At 50.4% G+C, this 18736-nt stretch overlaps 2 protein-coding genes across 2 annotated transcripts; both read left to right on the forward strand.

The window, feature by feature from the left end:
* Positions 1-5711: 5711 nt before the first annotated feature.
* Positions 5712-6576, forward strand: LOC123126001 (zinc finger protein ZAT4). The gene has a single exon (XM_044546429.1). It carries the CDS (start codon positions 5824-5826, stop codon positions 6343-6345), a length of 522 nt encoding a protein of 173 aa, XP_044402364.1. The 5' UTR covers positions 5712-5823; the 3' UTR covers positions 6346-6576.
* Positions 6577-15506: 8930 nt separating this feature from the next.
* Positions 15507-16347, forward strand: LOC123126002 (zinc finger protein ZAT8). Its single transcript, XM_044546430.1, has one exon. It carries the CDS (start codon positions 15641-15643, stop codon positions 16052-16054), a length of 414 nt encoding a protein of 137 aa, XP_044402365.1. The 5' UTR covers positions 15507-15640; the 3' UTR covers positions 16055-16347.
* The last annotated feature ends 2389 nt before the right edge of the window (positions 16348-18736 follow it).

Below are 18736 nucleotides of genomic sequence, written 5' to 3' on the forward strand. Positions count from 1 at the left end.
CGCGCGCAGGGGGCTCCCGGTGCCGTCCCTCTCTCTACCTCACCCTCAGCCAGCCACGGGCAATGAGGCTCATGGCGCGCCTCCACCACCTCTGCCCCAAGACGGTGCCTTGGCACCAAGGCGTGCGAGGAAAGAAGCTGCCAAGAAATCCCACGGCCGCGAGAAGCCGCACTTGCGCTCCCCGCGCCGCCTCGTCAAGACCGCGTGCCGCCCGCAGCGGCGCCGCGCGGACCTCGTCAAGACCAAGCTCCACCTCCGAGGCAGGCACCAGCGACCACAGCTGGCTGCCGCGCTTTCACCCCCGAGCTGCGTAGCATTGCTTGGCCAGGCAAGTTCAGGCCAGATCTGCCTCCTCGCTACGACGGCACCGCCGACCCCGTGGAGTTCCTGCAGCTCTATGAGCTGAGCATCGAAGCAGCCAACGGCGATGAGAAAGTCATGGCGAACTGGTTTCCCATGGCTCTCAAGGATGGGGCCCGCTCCTGGCTCCTGAACCTGCAGCACGACTCGATCTCCTCCTGGGACGAGATGCGCGACCGCTTCGCCGCCAACTTCCAGGGCACTCGCGACCGCCCGCCGGCCGCGGGTGACCTGCGCCGCATCAAGCAACAACCGGGAGAGACCCTCCAAAAGTACATCCAGCGCTTCAACAACACCCGCCTCAAGATCCCCAAGGTCACGGACGAGGCCATCATCTCCGCGTTCTCCGACGGCGTCCGCGACGTCAAGATGAAGGAAGAGCTCGCTATCCACGAGGAGCTCTGCACATCTCAGGAGCTGTTCAACCTGGCGACCAAGTGCGCAAGAGCTGAGGAGGGACGCCTCTCTCTCCTCGAGCTGCCAGCTGCAGGGCGGAGGAGAAGAAGGCCAAGGCCAAGGACGTGAAGCGCAAGGAGGCAGTGGTGCTCGCAGCGGAGCCCGACACCAAGCGGGGCAGAGATCAGCCCGATTCATCCAAGAACGGTCGACCGTTCTGTGCCTTCCACAACCTGAACACCCACAACACCGGCGACTGTCAAGAACTCAGAGCCATACGGGAAGGCCGCTTCGGTCGACGCCCCGAGCGACCGGGGCTACGGCCGTGGAGGAGGACGTGGAGGCGGACGCTGGGACGACCGTGGCCCGCGCCAGGAGTGGCGCGACAGGCCTCGTGAGGACCGCTGGCAGGACCATCCTCGCGAGGGCGCCTGGAGGGACCAGCCTCGCGAGGACCGCCCCCAAGGCAACACCGGTCTTCCCCCGCTGCCGCCACCAAGAAGGAACGACGACCACCATCCGGACGAGGGGGCTGGGGGCTTCCAGGAGCCGTGTGCAATCGCCTGCATCTTGGGCGGCGCCCAGGCCCCAGCCTCTCAGCGCATCTTCAAACAGTTCGCTCGCGAGGTGAACGCGGTGCTCCCCAATCTTGAGGCCACGCGTCCGCTCAAGTGGTCCCAATGCACCATCACTTTCAACTCGGTAGATCAGCTCAAGTGCGTGGCCACTGCCGGCGCCCTCCCGATGTTATGTTCCCCAGTCATCAGCAATGTGCAGGTTACCAAGACCCTCATCGACGGCGGCGCAGGCTCAACGTCGTGTCCGTCGACACGTTCGACAACCTCCAAGTGCCATACGAGCAGCTCCAGCCTACCAAACCTTTCTCAGGAGTGACCGACGGTTCCACCACACTGATAGGGCAGGTCCGCTTGCCTGTCACCTTTGGAGAACGCAAGAACTACCGCACCGAGCTCATCGACTTCGACGTCGCGCACATCCGCCTGCCGTACAACGCCATCCTCGGGTATCCGGCCTTGGCCAAGTTCATGGCAGTCACCCACCACGGCTACAACGTCCTCAAGATGCTAGGAAGCGGAGGAATCATCATGGTCCCGTGTGAAGAAAGAGATGCGGTGTGCTCCCTTGAGCACGTCTTCCAAGCTGTAGCAATCGACGACCCCGACAACAGAAGTGAGGGCCCTCCGGAGGCCATCCCCAAGAAGAAGCAGCTGCGCCGCACAGGACCTCAAGAGGATGGCGACGCGGCAGGAGCCTCATCAGGATCAGCGTCCGTCCTAGGGGCGCCTCCCTCCATCGCATAGGAAGGCGCGCCCGGCGTCCTCCTCGGACAGGGCTCGGGGGCCCTCTTCTGGAGGGCCTCAGACCTTGCCAACCTCACGAGGGAGGCGTTTGGGCACCACTTGGAGGCGTGCTTCGTGGCACGTGACCCTCAGGACAGCACAGGGCAAGGAGTGCCCACCACTCAGGAGTTCATCACCAAGACCACTCAGGAACTACAAGAAGCAAGAGCCATGCGCGGCGACAGCCGCTCACGAGGCGCAGCTCCCCATCCCGGCAAGGATGCTGGGCTGCGTGTCTGCATCGACGTCTCCGGGCTCAACAGGGCCGCATCTCAGGAGCGCTTCTGGCCATCGCGTGTGGGCCGCTGCGAGGGCCCGCCACACAGCTACGTCCGCATGCCCTTCGGCTTGCCGAGCGTGGCATCAGCCTATCACCGCAACATGCAGCGTGTCCTGGCGGCTCAGGAAGCCAGGTACCACGCAGTCCTGGAGGAGATGGAGACGGTCTTCAGGGAACCTCCCGAGCCCCCAGAGCCTCCCGAGGCTCAGGGCTCTGGTGGCTCGTGAGGAGCCGCTCCTTCGACGCACGCCTTCAGCTACACCAACTCTACTTCGTCTACAGAACCAGGTGACATCTTCCAAGCTCGTTTAGCTGGGAGCGCCCCTCGGGCTGCATTATTCCCAGGCCACATGGGTCCGTCCCTGTGGCATGTATCCCTTTTGCTTATGTCTTTAGCTTACCTTGTTGGGGGCGCCCCACGGGCTGCATCATCCCCAAGCCGCTCGAGCCGGACCCAGTGGCATGTATCTTCCTGCATTTACCAAAGTTGATCTGCTTTCCATACTTAACCTGCCCACGGCTATCACCTGCTCGACCATCGCCTCCCACGGGGGCCTTCTCACATGCACAGCGCTGGTGCATGGGTCCGTCCCTGCCACGTCGACAAATATGAGCGGCCGAGCTCTGGCTCGCGGCACGCCCCGCGCACGTCACCTCACCAGGCCCTCAGTGCCTTCACCTCATCCAAAGCAACCAGCGGCAGGCTGACAGCTATAACGGCGAACCATGTTTCTGCTTGTGCCTGTTCACAGGGTTCCCATGGGAAGGATAGCAGGCGGCACCGCGAGTCTCCTTTTCTCTCGTGCAATTCACTTGCGCGTTAAAAGGGGGGCTCCTGAGCATCGCGACTCAGGAGCTCTTACTGGCTCTCCAGCCCTCACCCCCTGGCCTTGCCCACGGCATCGCGACCTGGCATACCAGCGGCGGCTGATCTCGCTCGAGGGCCGGGACCTGAGGACGCAGAGCACTAAGGAGAGTATGGGGAGGGAAACTCGTATGGGCTGGCCTGGCTATGCTGCACAAGTTGGCGCGCAGGCCTAGCGCACCATCAGGAATCGCCACGAAATCAACAAGACAAGTCCCGCCCTCGGATTGGCTAAATGTTCGAGCCTAATGGTCACTCACGCCCTGCCGCAACCCCGTTGCGGCCATTTCGACTCCCTTTCTCGCCTTACCATGGCTGCTTGAGCGCAAAGGGGGACCTCCTGAGCATCGCGCCTCAGGGGCTCTTACTGGACCTCGGGCCGCACACCTCCTGGCCTTGACCACGGCACGCGACCTGACATACCAGCGACAGCTGTAGCCTGCCTGGGGACCGGGACCTGTCAGTGTAAAGCAACAAGCTATCGCGAGGAAAGAAAGGGGGGACCGAGCCTTAACGGGACATGCGTTCACCAAATTTGTCATAACAGGGAAGATAGGTATAAAAGACATTACAGACCCTTACATGCCCCACGGGGTAATTCATGATTCTTCGCAGGGACTTGTCAAGTCGTGCAGTTGCCGAGGCAGCGTGGGGAAGCGGAGACGCCCGCATCCAATCAACCGCCACGCGTCAACCGAGGCCGCAGGCTTTTGGGCCCGCGGTGCTCCGTACTTGGCCCTTGGCTTCGCCGCGAAGTCAAGCCCGAGCGCACCTTGGGCCCGGGGGCTACTGTCGGCGTTCTGGGAATGGGGCTCCCCAGACTTGCCTGCCTGCGGCCCACGGCGTGGCTAAGCTAGCAGGCCGTACGACCCATCTTCGTCGACAAGGCATTTAAGACCCTCGCGAGGGGCCAAGCCTCGCGAGGCGGACGATGCAAGACCTCCTTAGGAGCGGCCAAGCCAGGCAGGCTCACGAGGAGCGAAGATATCAAGGCGGGGCAAACCTCACGAGGCCCTCGTGACGTGAGCCATGACGATCGACACCAGGCGGGCGCTAGGCGGGCGCCAGCGCGTCCAGCGTCCTTGTTTCCACTTTGATGCTAAGGAGGCCAGCGCAGGCGAGGAGTACCGAGGCATCAGGCAAAGGATGCTATATTGGTGCAACGAGACCAAGATCAGGAGGACGGCAAGACGGAGGTCATCGTGGAGCCCAAGACGGCGTCACCACCAGAGCCTTTCGCAGGCGAAGACCACTTTTGTCAGGATAGCTTGTACTAATTGTCCCCCTTCAAACTTGCCCGCCGTTGTTGGCTCCCTTCCCGCTCATTATTTGGGAAGAGGACCAGGGTCTCTATAAATAGGTCTAGCCACCACAATAGTAGAGAAGAGAACTCGAACAGATCGAAAGTCAACACTAGCACAAGAACACCTCAACCTCAGGAGGCTGTTCTTCCCCTTGTACTGTTCTTCATCAGCCCAAGAGGCAATCCACCACCACCACACTAGAGTAGGGTATTACACCACAACTGTGTTGCGAGTTCGTCGAGTTCGTCCGCGAGATCTTAGCGAGCTAGGGTGTAGATCGGTAGAGGGAAAGACTTCGCGCGCACCCACTGTTCAAACCTTAAGGGTTTGCCGGAACCCCACATCCGACAGTACCCGATGGAGTACGTATGTGCTACTGAAAGATTTGGGTGCTGTTTGGTTTCTAGCCACACCTTGCCACACTTTGCCACACCTAACCTTAGGCAACTTTGACCAAGTTAGATAGGTGTTTGGTTCTAGCCACACCTAAGGCAAGAATTTTTTTATGAGCAATGAACCCCACATGTCATAGACATAAAAAGTGTGACAAGATTCACTTAGGCAAGCCAAAGTGTGGCTAATAATTTGAGCAACTCAAATAAGGCAAGTGTGGCTAAAATCATGTGGCAACATATGGCAAAGATACTCACAATCCAAACAGCCCCTTGGCGCGATCGAAGATCTTTCCACATATACTAGAACGTTCCAGACCCTTCCTACCCGCACGCTCACGCTCTCGCTCACGCTGCCGTCCAATTCTAGAGTCAGGATTAAATTAATAAATTATCGCCGACTCCGGCCACCGGCCTCGCGGCCAAGCAAGCAGCGGCGCGCCGCCACGCGCCTTGTGGCGTGACAGGTGACGCCACTCCGCACCACACGTTCGCCGCCGGTCGACCGCGCTACGTACGACGGAAAATATCCAGTCGAGCTATCTGCCAAAATAATATAATATCCGAGCTCGATCATATCCGTCACGTCAAGAACGTCGCCGTGGCCTCCGTCGATTGGTCCGCATGCGCCAGAGGTCGGTCGGCCCCCACCAACTTGGCACACACGTATGCTCCCCCGGAAGCACCACGCACGCCAGACGCCACCGTCTCCTGCCCACACAACCTATATATAACCGCGGCCGCCCATGGGATCATCCATCCATTCTTCCTCCTAGCACCGAGTTCTCAGTTCTCACAGACCAACAGCACAACAGAGCATCGACCGAATTCCACACGCGAGGTTATTCAGATAAGCAGCGAATCCATGGGAGTGGGCATGAAGCGCGCGAGGGAGGAGGAGCCAGTTGTGTCGCTGGCGCTGTCGCTCAGCACAGACTCCTCGGCGACGTCCACCACGACGTCGGACAGCTCGACCGGTGCGCCGGCGATGGTCCCCAGGAAGAGGGCGCGGCGGGGGAGAGCTGTGGCCACGTCCGGGGAGGGAGAGTTCGTGTGCAAGACTTGCGGCCGGGCGTTCGAGACATTCCGGGCGCTGGGCGGGCACCGGACCAGTCACCTGCGCGGCCGCCATGGGCTAGAGCTCGGCGTCGGCGTCGCCAGGGTCATCAAGGAGCGGAAAAGGCAAGAGGATAAGCAGCGGCACGACTGTCACATCTGCGGGCTGGGCTTCGAGACGGGCCAGGCGCTGGGCGGCCACATGCGGCGGCACCGCGAGGAGATGGCACTCAGCGGCTCCGTCGACCGGTGGGTCGCTCTGTCGGATCAGGAGGCGGGACACCAGGCCGCCGTCGACAGGCCGCCCGTCTTGCTGCAGCTGTTCGTCTAGCCTGCTAGCTGGATCTCTCAGTTTCTTAATCCAGGACTTGTTCATCTCTTTAGAATGAGATAGGTTAATTGTTCAACCTTGTAATTACGAACTTACATACCATAGAGTACTTTTCATTTGGTTAGTTTTGTTAACCGATAATCGGATAATCCACTCGGGATTTACATGCACTTATACATAGGTAAGACAGGTTCTTTTGTTCTAAATGCGATTGACAGTATCTTGTTCTCAGACTGATGTTCTATGAATATTCTGCTGTTCACCACATTTTGTATATATTTTTGCGACACAATTTTGTATATGATCACAAGTCATATTCGGAGCCTCAATTTGTAAAATTCTTTCAAATTTTTTTGTAAAATTCTGCCATAAAAGCTACCTTCACAACTTAAGATCGTTGAAACGTTGACATTATAGTGGTGTCCACAATATTAAGTGTAAGTGGTTTGAGATTTAGAAACCGCGATCCACTACCTCTGTTTTATCCGTGATCTGTCTGTTCCAAAACAGCTGCAATAAGTCTACATCCTGATAGAGTAACACATCAAGAGATATGAGCACAATAGTGACAAGTGTCGACATTTGTGCAAGTGGAGAAGGAAATAAGAATCGAGAAGATGCTATAAATATCTACTAAGCTATAGTCACTTCCGAATATCGATTCATGTTTATCTACTACTCACCACACAAGAAAGCGGACATGGCTAAATATAAGGCATGACGGTGAGTACTACGAATATTAAGCTACTCTAACCGATCACAATACTTAACACCTAATAATTGACTAGTTTTGGGGAGTCCAAAAAAAATTAGACTATTGGGCGACCCTGTTTTGGTAGATACCCAATAGACTCAGCTCTCAAGAAAGTTACTTGTTGCTATTTCTCACCACTTCTGTGTGTAAACATCATTTCATCTTCGTTTCGGATCATATTAATCTTAGCTTTTATGCTTCAACCAGACAAGATTAAGGAACATTTGAAATCCGTACTTTTGAAATCGGCACATAACTTTAAAGCATTCCTGCCCATTGTGAGGGATTCACACATGTCCAGGATGAGAAACAAGTATGTGTCTTTTGTTGCTCTTCTCCTTACCCTTTGGTGGCGAGTTGGGCAAAAATGAACAAGCCTCCTCAACTATGTGTTGCATTCAACAATTACATTGCTGCAACATTCAATTTCAATTGCATAAGGAATGCAAAAATAAATAAATAAACTCAACGCCCCTTTCATTGGAGACCTTTCGCGTGTCATATGCACTAGGTGCCGGAGAAGTGCGGTGGCTCCTCCCCAAAGTGCGAAAAACCACCATGGAGGGAGTCATGTCCGCGCCAGAGGCAACCGTGTTGGAGCTCACAGTGGCTGAGCTCGGATCGCATCGGGACCAGCCAACACACATAGAGGCGGCAAACGATGGGTTGACATGGAGCAATCGTAGTGGCGCCGGTGGTGGCACGTGCGGTTACCCTTTATTTTGTTGGAGCGTTCAAGTTTTGGAACTATGCTGGAACGGTTCAAGAGCGTTTTTAGGGAGCTCCCAAAACCCTTTTGAGGTTAAACACTTGGAACTGTACTGGAACGGTTTAAATTTTTTTTTTGACATTAATCCTCGCTTTATTAAACTGACAAGAGATTACAATTTGACTGGATAACCCTAGTCAGGAATCCAGGAATTACATCAAAGCAAGTAAATGATGAAATGCTTCTTGTGTGCATAGGTGTGTCATCCAATTAGCTACGCGTCGAATCCATAGAAGCTTGAAACCCTGAAAAGTATCGGCTAAACTCTTCATCTATCTCAACATATGCGCGCCATTTACCCTTAGAGTACCGGGTTTGTGCCATAGATGAACTAGATCAGAGCAATCCATCTACACAATGGCATGACTTTCTCCTCTTCTGCTCGCTGCTTCAAGGCCATCGCGGCAAGCATATAGTTCGCTTATGAAGGGGTCCTCAATACCCATGTGTTGGTTTGCACCAGCCTACTAGAACGGTTTAATTAATACTCTTAAATTGCTCTTAGTAAACCCTTATCAACGCATTAAAAAAAGGAAGGCTAGTGTGGGATGCCCTCATGTGAAAAAAAAAACAGAGGCGTACAGTACGTCGAATGCGACGTGCGTACACAGAGAACAGCTAGCACACGCTTTGTCTGCATCAATCGATCGCGTGCGGTAGACGTTTCACATGTAGCCAGCCGACGTATGTCGATCACTGGCACACGGCCGAGGCAGACCGGTGAGACATGCATGTAGCTTCTCGGCAAGTTGGGTGGGGATCGACGACGCGTCGTACCACGTTAACCGAGGCAGAGATCATCTGAACTAACGGCAGTTGTGGTGTGTACGTACGTCAATGGGCAACGAATTTCTTACTAGTACCACAAATGTCTTTGTTTTATACAGTAATTAGTACCATACCTGATCCTCAAAAAAAGAAAGAATTGGTACCATACGTGTCATGTCAAACCTTAATTACATGCACACGAAACACGCTCGCACACACGTGCACGCACCACGTTCCTGGATGTTCACAATGTATTTTGAGCGAGCACGTGGCGCACGGGGAAACTTCTGCAAGACGTACAAGTAAAAAGGCCCACGACCAAGCCAGTGTATCCATACCCGGCCTGGAGTAGACGACCGACCGACCAAAAAAAAGTAGGAGGTGGCTAGCGGGCGCCTGAGCGCCCGTTGGTGGGATTAAGCGCTTGTTCATATATGGAAGGAGCAGTCAAGCATGCTTTATACAGTCTGTCGGAAAAGGAATCTTGTCAATACGTGCATTTATTTAGGGGTTTAAAAAGTTTAAAATACTGTAACTTTTGATGTAAGCGTCAGAATTCAGTTTCGCTTTCACGGTTGGGTTTCTCACGACGAGTTCTTCAAAACTAGATCTCATATCGATAGGTTTCGTTAAACTTTTTTTGAGGCAACTTTGGGTACGATGAAGGCAACTTTAGTGTTATAGGAAAGCAATTTCATTTTTTTTGCCTTGTAGATGTGCCTATAATGTTGATTTGTGTAAAAAATGAGAAAATCACACAAAACATGAGGCACCTTTAGTGCTACATATAAGCAACTTCATTGCGCACTATGTGTATCAATGAAATTTTGCTAACATTATCCTAACTTGCTTATCGTATTTGCTCAGTTGCCTACTGTGGATGGTCAGTTGCCTACCACTGATGCCCAGTTGCCAACAATACTTAGAAAATTGGCCTACCATTGATGCACAGTTGCCTGCTATTGTTAATTAGTTGCCTATCATTGCTGCTTAGTTTTCTAACTTTGCAAATTAATTGCCTAGAATATTATGGAGTTGTTATCACAAGGCAATTAATATGTACTCTCGGTCTAACTTGGTATCTAGACAAAAGCAATGATATAGGGAAAAGTCTAAGTTCTCCATTGATGAGGTTAGTGGAGGCAAAACAAGGACAATGATTTTCAGATTGTTATGCACTCGAGTACCACACAAAAACCGTTAGCAACTTTTGAGGTGTTGTTGTGCAACTCTAGTGCATTCGACAAGTAACTCATGTGTTTTTTCCATTATTATATATGAAGATCTCAATAATTTTCGCGGGCAACTCATGCAAAAATTATGAACAACTTGCGTATGTTTGTGGGCAACTGTCTGATCCACCCCCCTATATATAAAAAATTCTCATCACCCTAGATGCAAGTTCTCATATGCCCCCACTTATGCAACTACTCAACACCCATGACCTGGATAGCCAACATTCACACGCTCAGTAGTATTGCGGGGAGACTCCCCTAGAAAAGGAATGCACAAGGCAACCATCCATCTCAATATAGTTTTAAAATTTGGAATCATGATAGATAACTTAGATCCCACAAAAACTTTTCAAGATTGTAGGCAAATTAGGTCCCTTGATGGACAACTTAGGTCTCATCTTCCCTCACTATGCAACCGGTCCTCACATTTTGAGCAACTCCTTCTCGTTGTGCGAGCAACTCATTCCCATCTTATGAGCAACTCCTGTATGCGTCAACCTCTCGACCCCACTCCTCTCCAACCCTGCTCATCACATGCGTGGTAGTTAAAAACCTGAAAGAACTCTAGCATTACTACTTTAGGCACAAAAGTAGTGAAACGTCACATCATAGAAAGAGTAAAAAATGGCATCACAAAAAAACACATAGGGTTATCTAACTTATACTATTTTTGCAGGGAACTTCGTGCGAAAAATATGATCAACTTACATAGATTTGTGGGCAAACTTTCAGATATGCCCCCTATGCAACTCCTGACCCCCCCCCCCCCCCCCTAGCAACTCGATGTCACACTATGTGCAACTCCTACTCATCTTTTGTGTATGCAACTATACATATCTGCATATAGAAATTGTTCTTGCAAACTCTCAGCAACTTCCCCCTAGCAGAAATCCACACAATTTTTCTAGCAAAGATCCAAAGCAACTATTCCTATAAACAATTATCCTAGCAAATCCTAGCAATTGTATTACCAAAACACAATGCTCGTTTCTAGCAAACCAAGCACATGTATTAGCAAACCACAATGCAAAACTGAGCAATTCTCCTACTAAACCAAGCAACTGCATTACTAAAAGACATATATGGGAAAATTGTCCTAGCAAAACCAAGTAAACTGTCCCTAGCATTACTACTTGAATTGTCTACTTCAGGCAAAAAAAAACATATGACCAACTTGAATAGGCTTTGTGGAAAACTATCTGACCCCCACCCCCCTCCCAATGCAACTTATCTATTCTAGCAAAAATCCAAAACAACTCAATTACAAAGAAAACACAAAAATGAAAAACTGTTCTAGCAAAAAAAACAAGCAACTGTTCTAGGAAAACCAAGCAACTGCATTAAAAAAATGCAAAAACCTGTTCAAAACAAATCCGAGCAACTGCCTAACAATGGTGCCCTCGCTAATTAGTTGGCTAATATACTAGGAGAAGTTGTCTATCGACGTAGCTCATATTGCTTATACTCTAAAACATAGTGTTAGCATACTTGATAGTGTGGTAGACAACTTATATGTCAATTTAGTGAACATGATAGTCATGGGAGGCAATTTATAAGGACTTTTCGTTGATAGGCAATCATAGTAGGCAAACAAAGAAGTTGCTTTCCTATAGCACTAAAGTTGCCTCATCATCACTCAAAGTTGCTTTAAAAATAAAGTTTGCCTAAACATACCCATGTGAGATCTAGTTTTGAGGAACTCGTCGCGAGAAACCCAACGGTGAAAACGAATCTAAATTTCGATACTCGAACCAAAAGTTATGGCTTTTTAAATTTTGTAAAACCCAAATAAATGCACGTACTTTTTCATTCTTGACTGATTTATGTAAGGGTTTGTCTAGGTCTCAGTCGACTGAGACTTCGCGAGGTCTCACTCGGCTGACGTCACCTGTTTATTTTTTACTTTTTTGCTTTATTGTCCAGCCCATACCATGTCACCTCTGGTTGCTTTTTGGGCTGCCCTGTTTGTCTTTGCTTTATGTGTTTTTGAGCTCAGTTGGGCCAAAGATTGGGCAGTATTTTTGTTCCGTGCTGCTGCTCCATTGACTACGTGTGGTGCACCGGCCGGATGTATTAGTTTGTTGTTCGTGCAAAAAAATGAACATGCGGTTACTATCAATTTTGTCCGGTTTTACTTTTCATTTTTCTCCTTCCATTCTTATTTATACTTTTTTTGTTTCTAGAAAATGTAAGATTAGTCGTGATATTTTTTTAAGAAAATGTAAGCATTAGTCGTGATATTTTTTTAAGAAATGCATTTTCACAAATATTAATCATGTATTTAAAAAAATTAGAGTGCCATTAGAAAATGTACAATATTTTTAAAAAATATTCATCATGAAATTAGAAAAATGTTTAGCATTAGTTAACGATGGTTTTACCTTGCATTTTTCTTAGATTGGGTCTCATCTATTTGTAATTTTGCTATCATCGACAAATTGACAATGGTACTACTAACAAAATAAGAGAGCCAATCATATTCAGTTACACATGACATGCAGATTGGTGTGTCACGTTTAAAAAAAAATCAAAACACCTCTTTTTAGAGAAACATAAAAATAAAAATAAAAAGATTAAATAAGAAAAACAAAGTAAATAATGGGGTGTGGATACGGTGCAGTCGATTGAGATTTAAATAAGTCTTAATCAGCAGGCATGAGGGCAACATGCAGGTGTAGTCCGAGATGACATTTGCAATTGTAGGCCTAGGTCCGACACTTGCGGTTGCATTCCTAGTGTCGGACATGCAACTGGCCCACTCTCTCTCCCGCCGCCCCCTCCAACAAAACAAAGGTCCAGTTGCAACCATGCTGGGGGACATGCAGTTGCGGTCGGGTGCGGCGCTTGCAGTTGCGAGGCTATTGTCGAGCTTGCAACTGACATGCCCCCTCTCCCGGCATCCCCTCTGACGGAACAGAAAAGTCCAGTTGTGGTCGGGTTAAAAGACATGCAGTTGCGGTCGAATGCGGCACTTACAGTTGCAGGGCTGTTGTCGGGCGTGCAACTGGTCCACCCCCTATCCCGGCGCCCCCTCCGACAAAACAAAAGTCGAGTTGCAACCATGTTGGGGGACATGCAGTTGCGGTCGGGTGCCGCACTTGCAGTTGCGGGGCTGTTGTCGGGCTTGCAAGTGGCCGGCCCCTCTCCCGGCGCCCCCTCCGACAAAACAAAAATCAAGTTGCAACCATGTTGGGGGACATGCAGTTGCGGGGCTGTTGTTGAGCTTGCAACTGGTCCGCCCCCTCTCCCGACGCCCCCTCTGACAAAACAAAAGTAGAGTTGCAACCATGTTGGGGGACATGCAGTTGCGATCGGGTGCGGCACTTGCAGTTCCGCTGCCGTTGTCGGGCTTGCAACTGGCCCGCCCCCTCTCCCGGCGCCCCCTCCGACAAAACAAAAATCGAGTTGCAACCAACCATGTTGGGGGACATGCAGTTGCGGGGCTATTGTCGGGATTGCAACTGACCCGCCCCCTCTCCCGGCGCCCCCTCTGACAAAACAAAAGTCGAGTTGCAACCATGTTGGGGACATGCAGTTGCGGGGCTGTTGTCGGGCTTGCAACTGGCCCGCCCCCTCTGACATAACAAAAAAGTCCAGTTGCGGTCGGATTAGAAGACATGCACTTGCGGCCGGGTGCAAGAAAAACTATATGCGAATATTCATTTACGCATAAACAAGAAAAATAATATGAAAATGCCGGTCCTATACAAAACAAAAGTCATGGTTTAAAAACCCGTTAACAACCAACATACCCACTAACATTTATGTCTACATGGTTCAAAAATCCCCAGTCATCAAAGAAAAAGCATTTCCTACCTTATGCAAGCATAAAAAATCAAAATGCATACATAAATAAATCCACAGATAGAGATCTGGCATGAAAGAGGGGAAAACAGAAGAAAAAAATGCAACTGAAGAACCCCGAGGGACGAAGACCCCCTCCCCTGAGACAAGTACTCCGCGGTAGATATGGTGTGTACATGGCAATTGAAAAGTCCAACAAAAACAATGAAAAACGCCTCTCACAACCAGCACATCGCGCATGAATACCGAACACGAGAAAAGTAAAGAAAGAAGAAGCGGGCGATAAACAAGTCGGGGTAACACTAGACAAGCAGTGCTGCGTGAATCTTACGGAAACAGTGATCTAACGGCCATATATGTGTACCGGGACTTTGGTTAAACTCAATCGACTAAATTTTAGCAATCCAGGTAATAAAATTTCAACTATCGCAACCAACATTTACTTACAAAGCATATGATGGATGTGCTACTGAAAATGATTAACAAAAAATTGGTAGGAAATTTCGTTGCTAAAATAGGGCTGCTGGAAATTTGGAAAATATGCTAAAATCAAATAGAATAAAACACAACATTAATAAGCAAGGACAAAAGGAAAAATTAAATTAAATAAACAAAACGAAAAAATGAAACGGGATAAGAAAATAATAAGTAAAAATAAATAAAAGAAAAGTTAAAGACTTATAAAAAGTAAATGAAAAAGTAAAACAATAAAAAGAAGAAAAAGGTAAAGAAAAAAAGAAAAATGAAAATTTCTTTTGGGAAAAAGAGAAGCCACCGTGACTTCCTCTCCTACAGGCAAAACGCACTTGTGTAGTGCGAGAAAAAGAAACAAAATAAAGTACTTTTCTTGTAGGCTGACAAAAATAACTAAAAAAACACACTCGGAAAACTTGGGCTGCACATCAAAGGGAACAAGGCCCAGAAGAAAAATAAAAGAAAGGCTCTCTCATCTCCACCGGCCCGTGCAGCGACAAAGAAAATAGCTGGTTCGAGCCAACGTACACGTACATGCGGATTGTCATCGACTGAGACTTCGCCAAAAATTAGTCGACTGATATTTAGTGTAGCCGTTTATGTAAAGTAGGGAGCATTCGAAGGGAGGGAGACAAGATACTTTTCTTTTTTATAGTGTAATGATGACAAGGGATGCTAATTACCTTTTATGATAGGCCTGCTCGGACGCACCGCGTGCCATGTAAGTTTTTTGCCGTATATAGCGTGCGCTTGCGAGTCCATTGAAAGCAGCTCCACGATTCAGTATCTGGGAAAAAAGTAAGCCGAATCTGGTAAGGTTGGACCGTTTATACAGTAGTACTACTAGTCTGGTTCGCGATGCCCATTCTCGTTCGCCGGGCGCGAGACCACGTCTGCCTGGGTGGGACATGACCCGGCGCACATACGTTTCCCCGGTGCGGCGACCAGCGGCATCAGTCGACCCCGCAGCGCATCCAACGTACGCCGTGTCTCTCTTCCGGCATCCCGCCGGCGCCTTCTCGGCGCCTTCCCTTTTTGGGAGCACGAACCAGCACCGTGGGCCAAGATTCCTCCGTCCGTGCACGAAGCCAGCGCGAAAGCACGTACGTAGGCGTCAATCCAAGCGCGTCCCGGCTCCCTGGTGAGTGGTGAGCAAGGAAGGAAGCGAGGGATGGAGACGGTCACCGATGGCGACGCGCTCCTCAAGGGTGACTCCTGGCCTCGCAGGCGTCTGCCCCGACGTGGAGCGCACGTGACTGGCGGCCAACCACCTGGCTGCTAGCCCCTCGTACGTCGCTTTTCACTTTCCCGTCCAGGCCGTATATATAAAGCCGCACGCACCCAACCCAAACCCACCAGCATCACAAGTTCGCAACAACAGGAACAAACAGCCACCTTCGCCGATCATACATTTCCCGGCCGCAGTCTACACCTTCTCGCCGGTTGGCTTGGTTGATCAGTAGTCGATCCATTACACCTCGGCGGACCTCCATGACGAAGCACCAGAGAGCATCGGCGGACCAGCTGGTGTCCCTCTCCCTCTCGCTCTCCCTCGGCGCCGTCGCCGACCGCAACACCAAGAGGACGCGCCGCGCCGCCGCCGCCGGCGGGGAGTTCATGTGCAAGACGTGCGACCGCTCCTTCCCGACGTTCCAGGCGCTCGGCGGGCACCGCACCAGCCACCTCCGCGGCCGCAACGGCCTCGCGCTCGCCCTCGCCGGGGATCAGCACTCCGCCAAGCCCAAGAATACTACAGAGCAGAAGCAGGCGCACGAGTGCCACGTCTGCGGGCAAGGGTTCGAGATGGGCCAGGCGCTCGGCGGCCACATGCGCCGGCACCGCGAGCAGGAGGCCGCCGCCGCCGTGGCGCAGGCGCCGCCCGTTCTGCTCGAGCTGTTCGTCTAGATTGATGATTGGCTAACGTTATTAGTTCTACTAGTACAGAGTTCTGATCAGGCTGTGTAGTGTGCGCGACTGATTTGAAAGTTGTTCCACACTGGTAGCTAGGTACTGATCGTGGTTCATTCATTCGTGTGTACTTTTGTGCACATATTGGTGACTTGTTCATTCATTCATTGGTACAGAGATTATATATACAGGTTAGCTGATTTGCTCGTCTCTTTTGCTCCAACTAGCTAGCCCGGTGTCCCATTTTAACGGGGAGGACAAATATCTTCAAATATATGTTCTTTTTGTTCCATTTTTATTTCCACTTTGTTGATTGTTTTTTAGTATCTTGTGTGCTGATTGGGATGCCACTGTTGTAAAACCGTTGCCGCATCAATGTCGAATGCACTTAGTGGGGGCCAGAAAGCAAATCTTGAGATTCCTGTTTTTCTTACAGGGATATTTTTTTTTCATGCTAATACATGTCTCATTTGTATCATAATGATCATAGTATAAGTCACATACATACCAACCTGACAAAATTGAAAAAGACAGCAGAACACTAGTCTTTACACAAAGAACACCAGCCAAGAAAGAAAATTACAATTAAGACCAAAGAAACCTTTGAACTTGACACCAACACCCATCACCTGCCTCTCGCACCAGAAACCAATAGCTCCCACCAAATGAAAACATGACAGATCACCTCCTCGCCCGAGCTCGACGCGTCTCCATTGCTGATATGCAGCTTTGGCGAAACCATTACCGTTGAATGAATCAGACCGGGGCAACACCCAGCCCCGCACGATTAAGACATATGAGGAGGAAACCGCACCTATCATCCACAAACCATGAACTCATCACACGATCCACCATCTTCTAGATGTCATCGATGCAGACAACAATCTGCATCCGCTCCTGGACTATCTCCCAAGCTCTGCGTCGGCGCTGGAGCAAACACCGCCTCAACGACGTAGCCCGAGGACGAAGGTCCACCACGTGGATGCCGCCGCCACACCATCCTTACTTGAACAGACTGGTTCCCAGATCCATCCCCAACCATTGGACTGGTCGCCTCGTCAGAGAAGGATTTGAAGAATCTTTATTCCTCGCCGTCATCGCCCTCGTCGAAGCCAAGATGATGAACAACCTAAAAACCTAGACTACGATGGCCTAAAATTATCCACACGCGTGGTTCCGGCGACCCCCCTCACCACCAATGACCGAGGTCGTCGGTGGAGGGGAGTCGCTAGAGGACGGCGGCGGAGGAGCTCTCCTAGCGGTAGCCACTAGAGAGATCGCTTCTTTCGTCAGGTAGAAGAGAGAACGCTTTGCCTCCGGATAGTCTTCGACAAGGGAGCATAGGCCCCTCTACCGAGTACAAGCAATGAAGGCTAGACTTAGGATTTTCTCCCCGGAGCTCGATGCTTGGTACTCAAAGAGCACCACCAAAAACTAAGCCCACAGAGTTGCCACCGTCCACTTGCGGAAGAAGTCTTGCTCCAGTGTCCCTGTTGTCACCAAAATTTCAGACCAGGACGAAACCGACACATTGGGGAGTTATTGGGAAGCTAGATGTACATTCGCTAATGTGTAGCGGACAATAGATACCCATTAGAGTTCATCACTTGCGTTGGCGGGAAGCGAAGGGTAGACTGTCATGTGGGACCACATGGCCACATCACATGTGCCACCTCCAATGGCCTCTTTGGCCAAGTTGTCACAACCTCCGACTCAATAGGTCACATCACCGTCGGTATCTGTGCCGAAGGGATCACAAAGAACAACACATATGCATCGTAGAGGATGCCGGTTCTCAACGGATCATGCCGCCATCCACTCCTCCGCTGCACCTCGAGGTGCGAGCCACCGCCGCCATACGTCCCCTATAACCAAGAACCGAAATAGGCTCTCAATCACGCTAAAGGCTGACCAGAACCTCGGCCCCAGCCGGTTGCAGACTAGAAAAAGGTCAAATGATCCACCACCAGCAACACACTGCCCTTGAAGCCATGGCGACATGGCAGCCACCACCTGGCATGGGGGGTTCCTCCATGGAGTTCGGGCTCCGTTGGAGTGCACGCCGTCTATGGCCGTTACAGCCCCCCACGGCAAGTTCACGAGCTCACCACCGCCATCGAACCAGGTCGGCTTAGCCTGCCAGCTTCTTTCGACGGCGGCGAGATAGGTAGGAGGGGATGGGGCGGGGGCTAGGGTTGCGTGTGAGCCGCCTCCCTAGGAGCGACGTGGGCATTTTATTATCTCTACTACGGATGTAAGTACTGAGCAAACACATGCAAGTCTCATTTAGAAAATGGTGTGGCTAGATCTCAGTCGACTAAAGATTTAACCAAGTCCCAATCAAGTGAAGAACATATAAAAAGAAGAAGGAAATAATTAAAAATGAACGTGATTAGGTGAATGAAGTGCTTTCCTGAAACAAAGAATATATCCTACATTGGAGCAGTGCACCTACACCATATATAGCCTACGTACAAGAATCAACGGAGTAAATGTTTTTAATCAGATCTAAATCAGATCTGATTTGGTGCTGGCCTTGTATTATACTACATCAGGTACACGTTAAATGGCTATCAATCTCTTTCCTTACAACAGCAGATCCTAAGATCTTCTAAGCAAGGTAATTACACCGCATCATCTGCTGCTATATGCATCAGCATCTATCAACTTCCTCTGGTT

Source organism: Triticum aestivum, chromosome 5D (genome assembly GCF_018294505.1).
Source record: "Triticum aestivum cultivar Chinese Spring chromosome 5D, IWGSC CS RefSeq v2.1, whole genome shotgun sequence".
NCBI classification, from domain to species: domain Eukaryota; kingdom Viridiplantae; phylum Streptophyta; class Magnoliopsida; order Poales; family Poaceae; genus Triticum; species Triticum aestivum.

Coding starts and splice junctions, on each gene's coding strand:
- LOC123126001 (XM_044546429.1), top strand. CDS start 5,824: ATGGGAGTGGGCATGAAGCGCGCGAGGGAGGAGGAGCCAGTTGTGTCG.
- LOC123126002 (XM_044546430.1), top strand. CDS start 15,641: ATGACGAAGCACCAGAGAGCATCGGCGGACCAGCTGGTGTCCCTCTCC.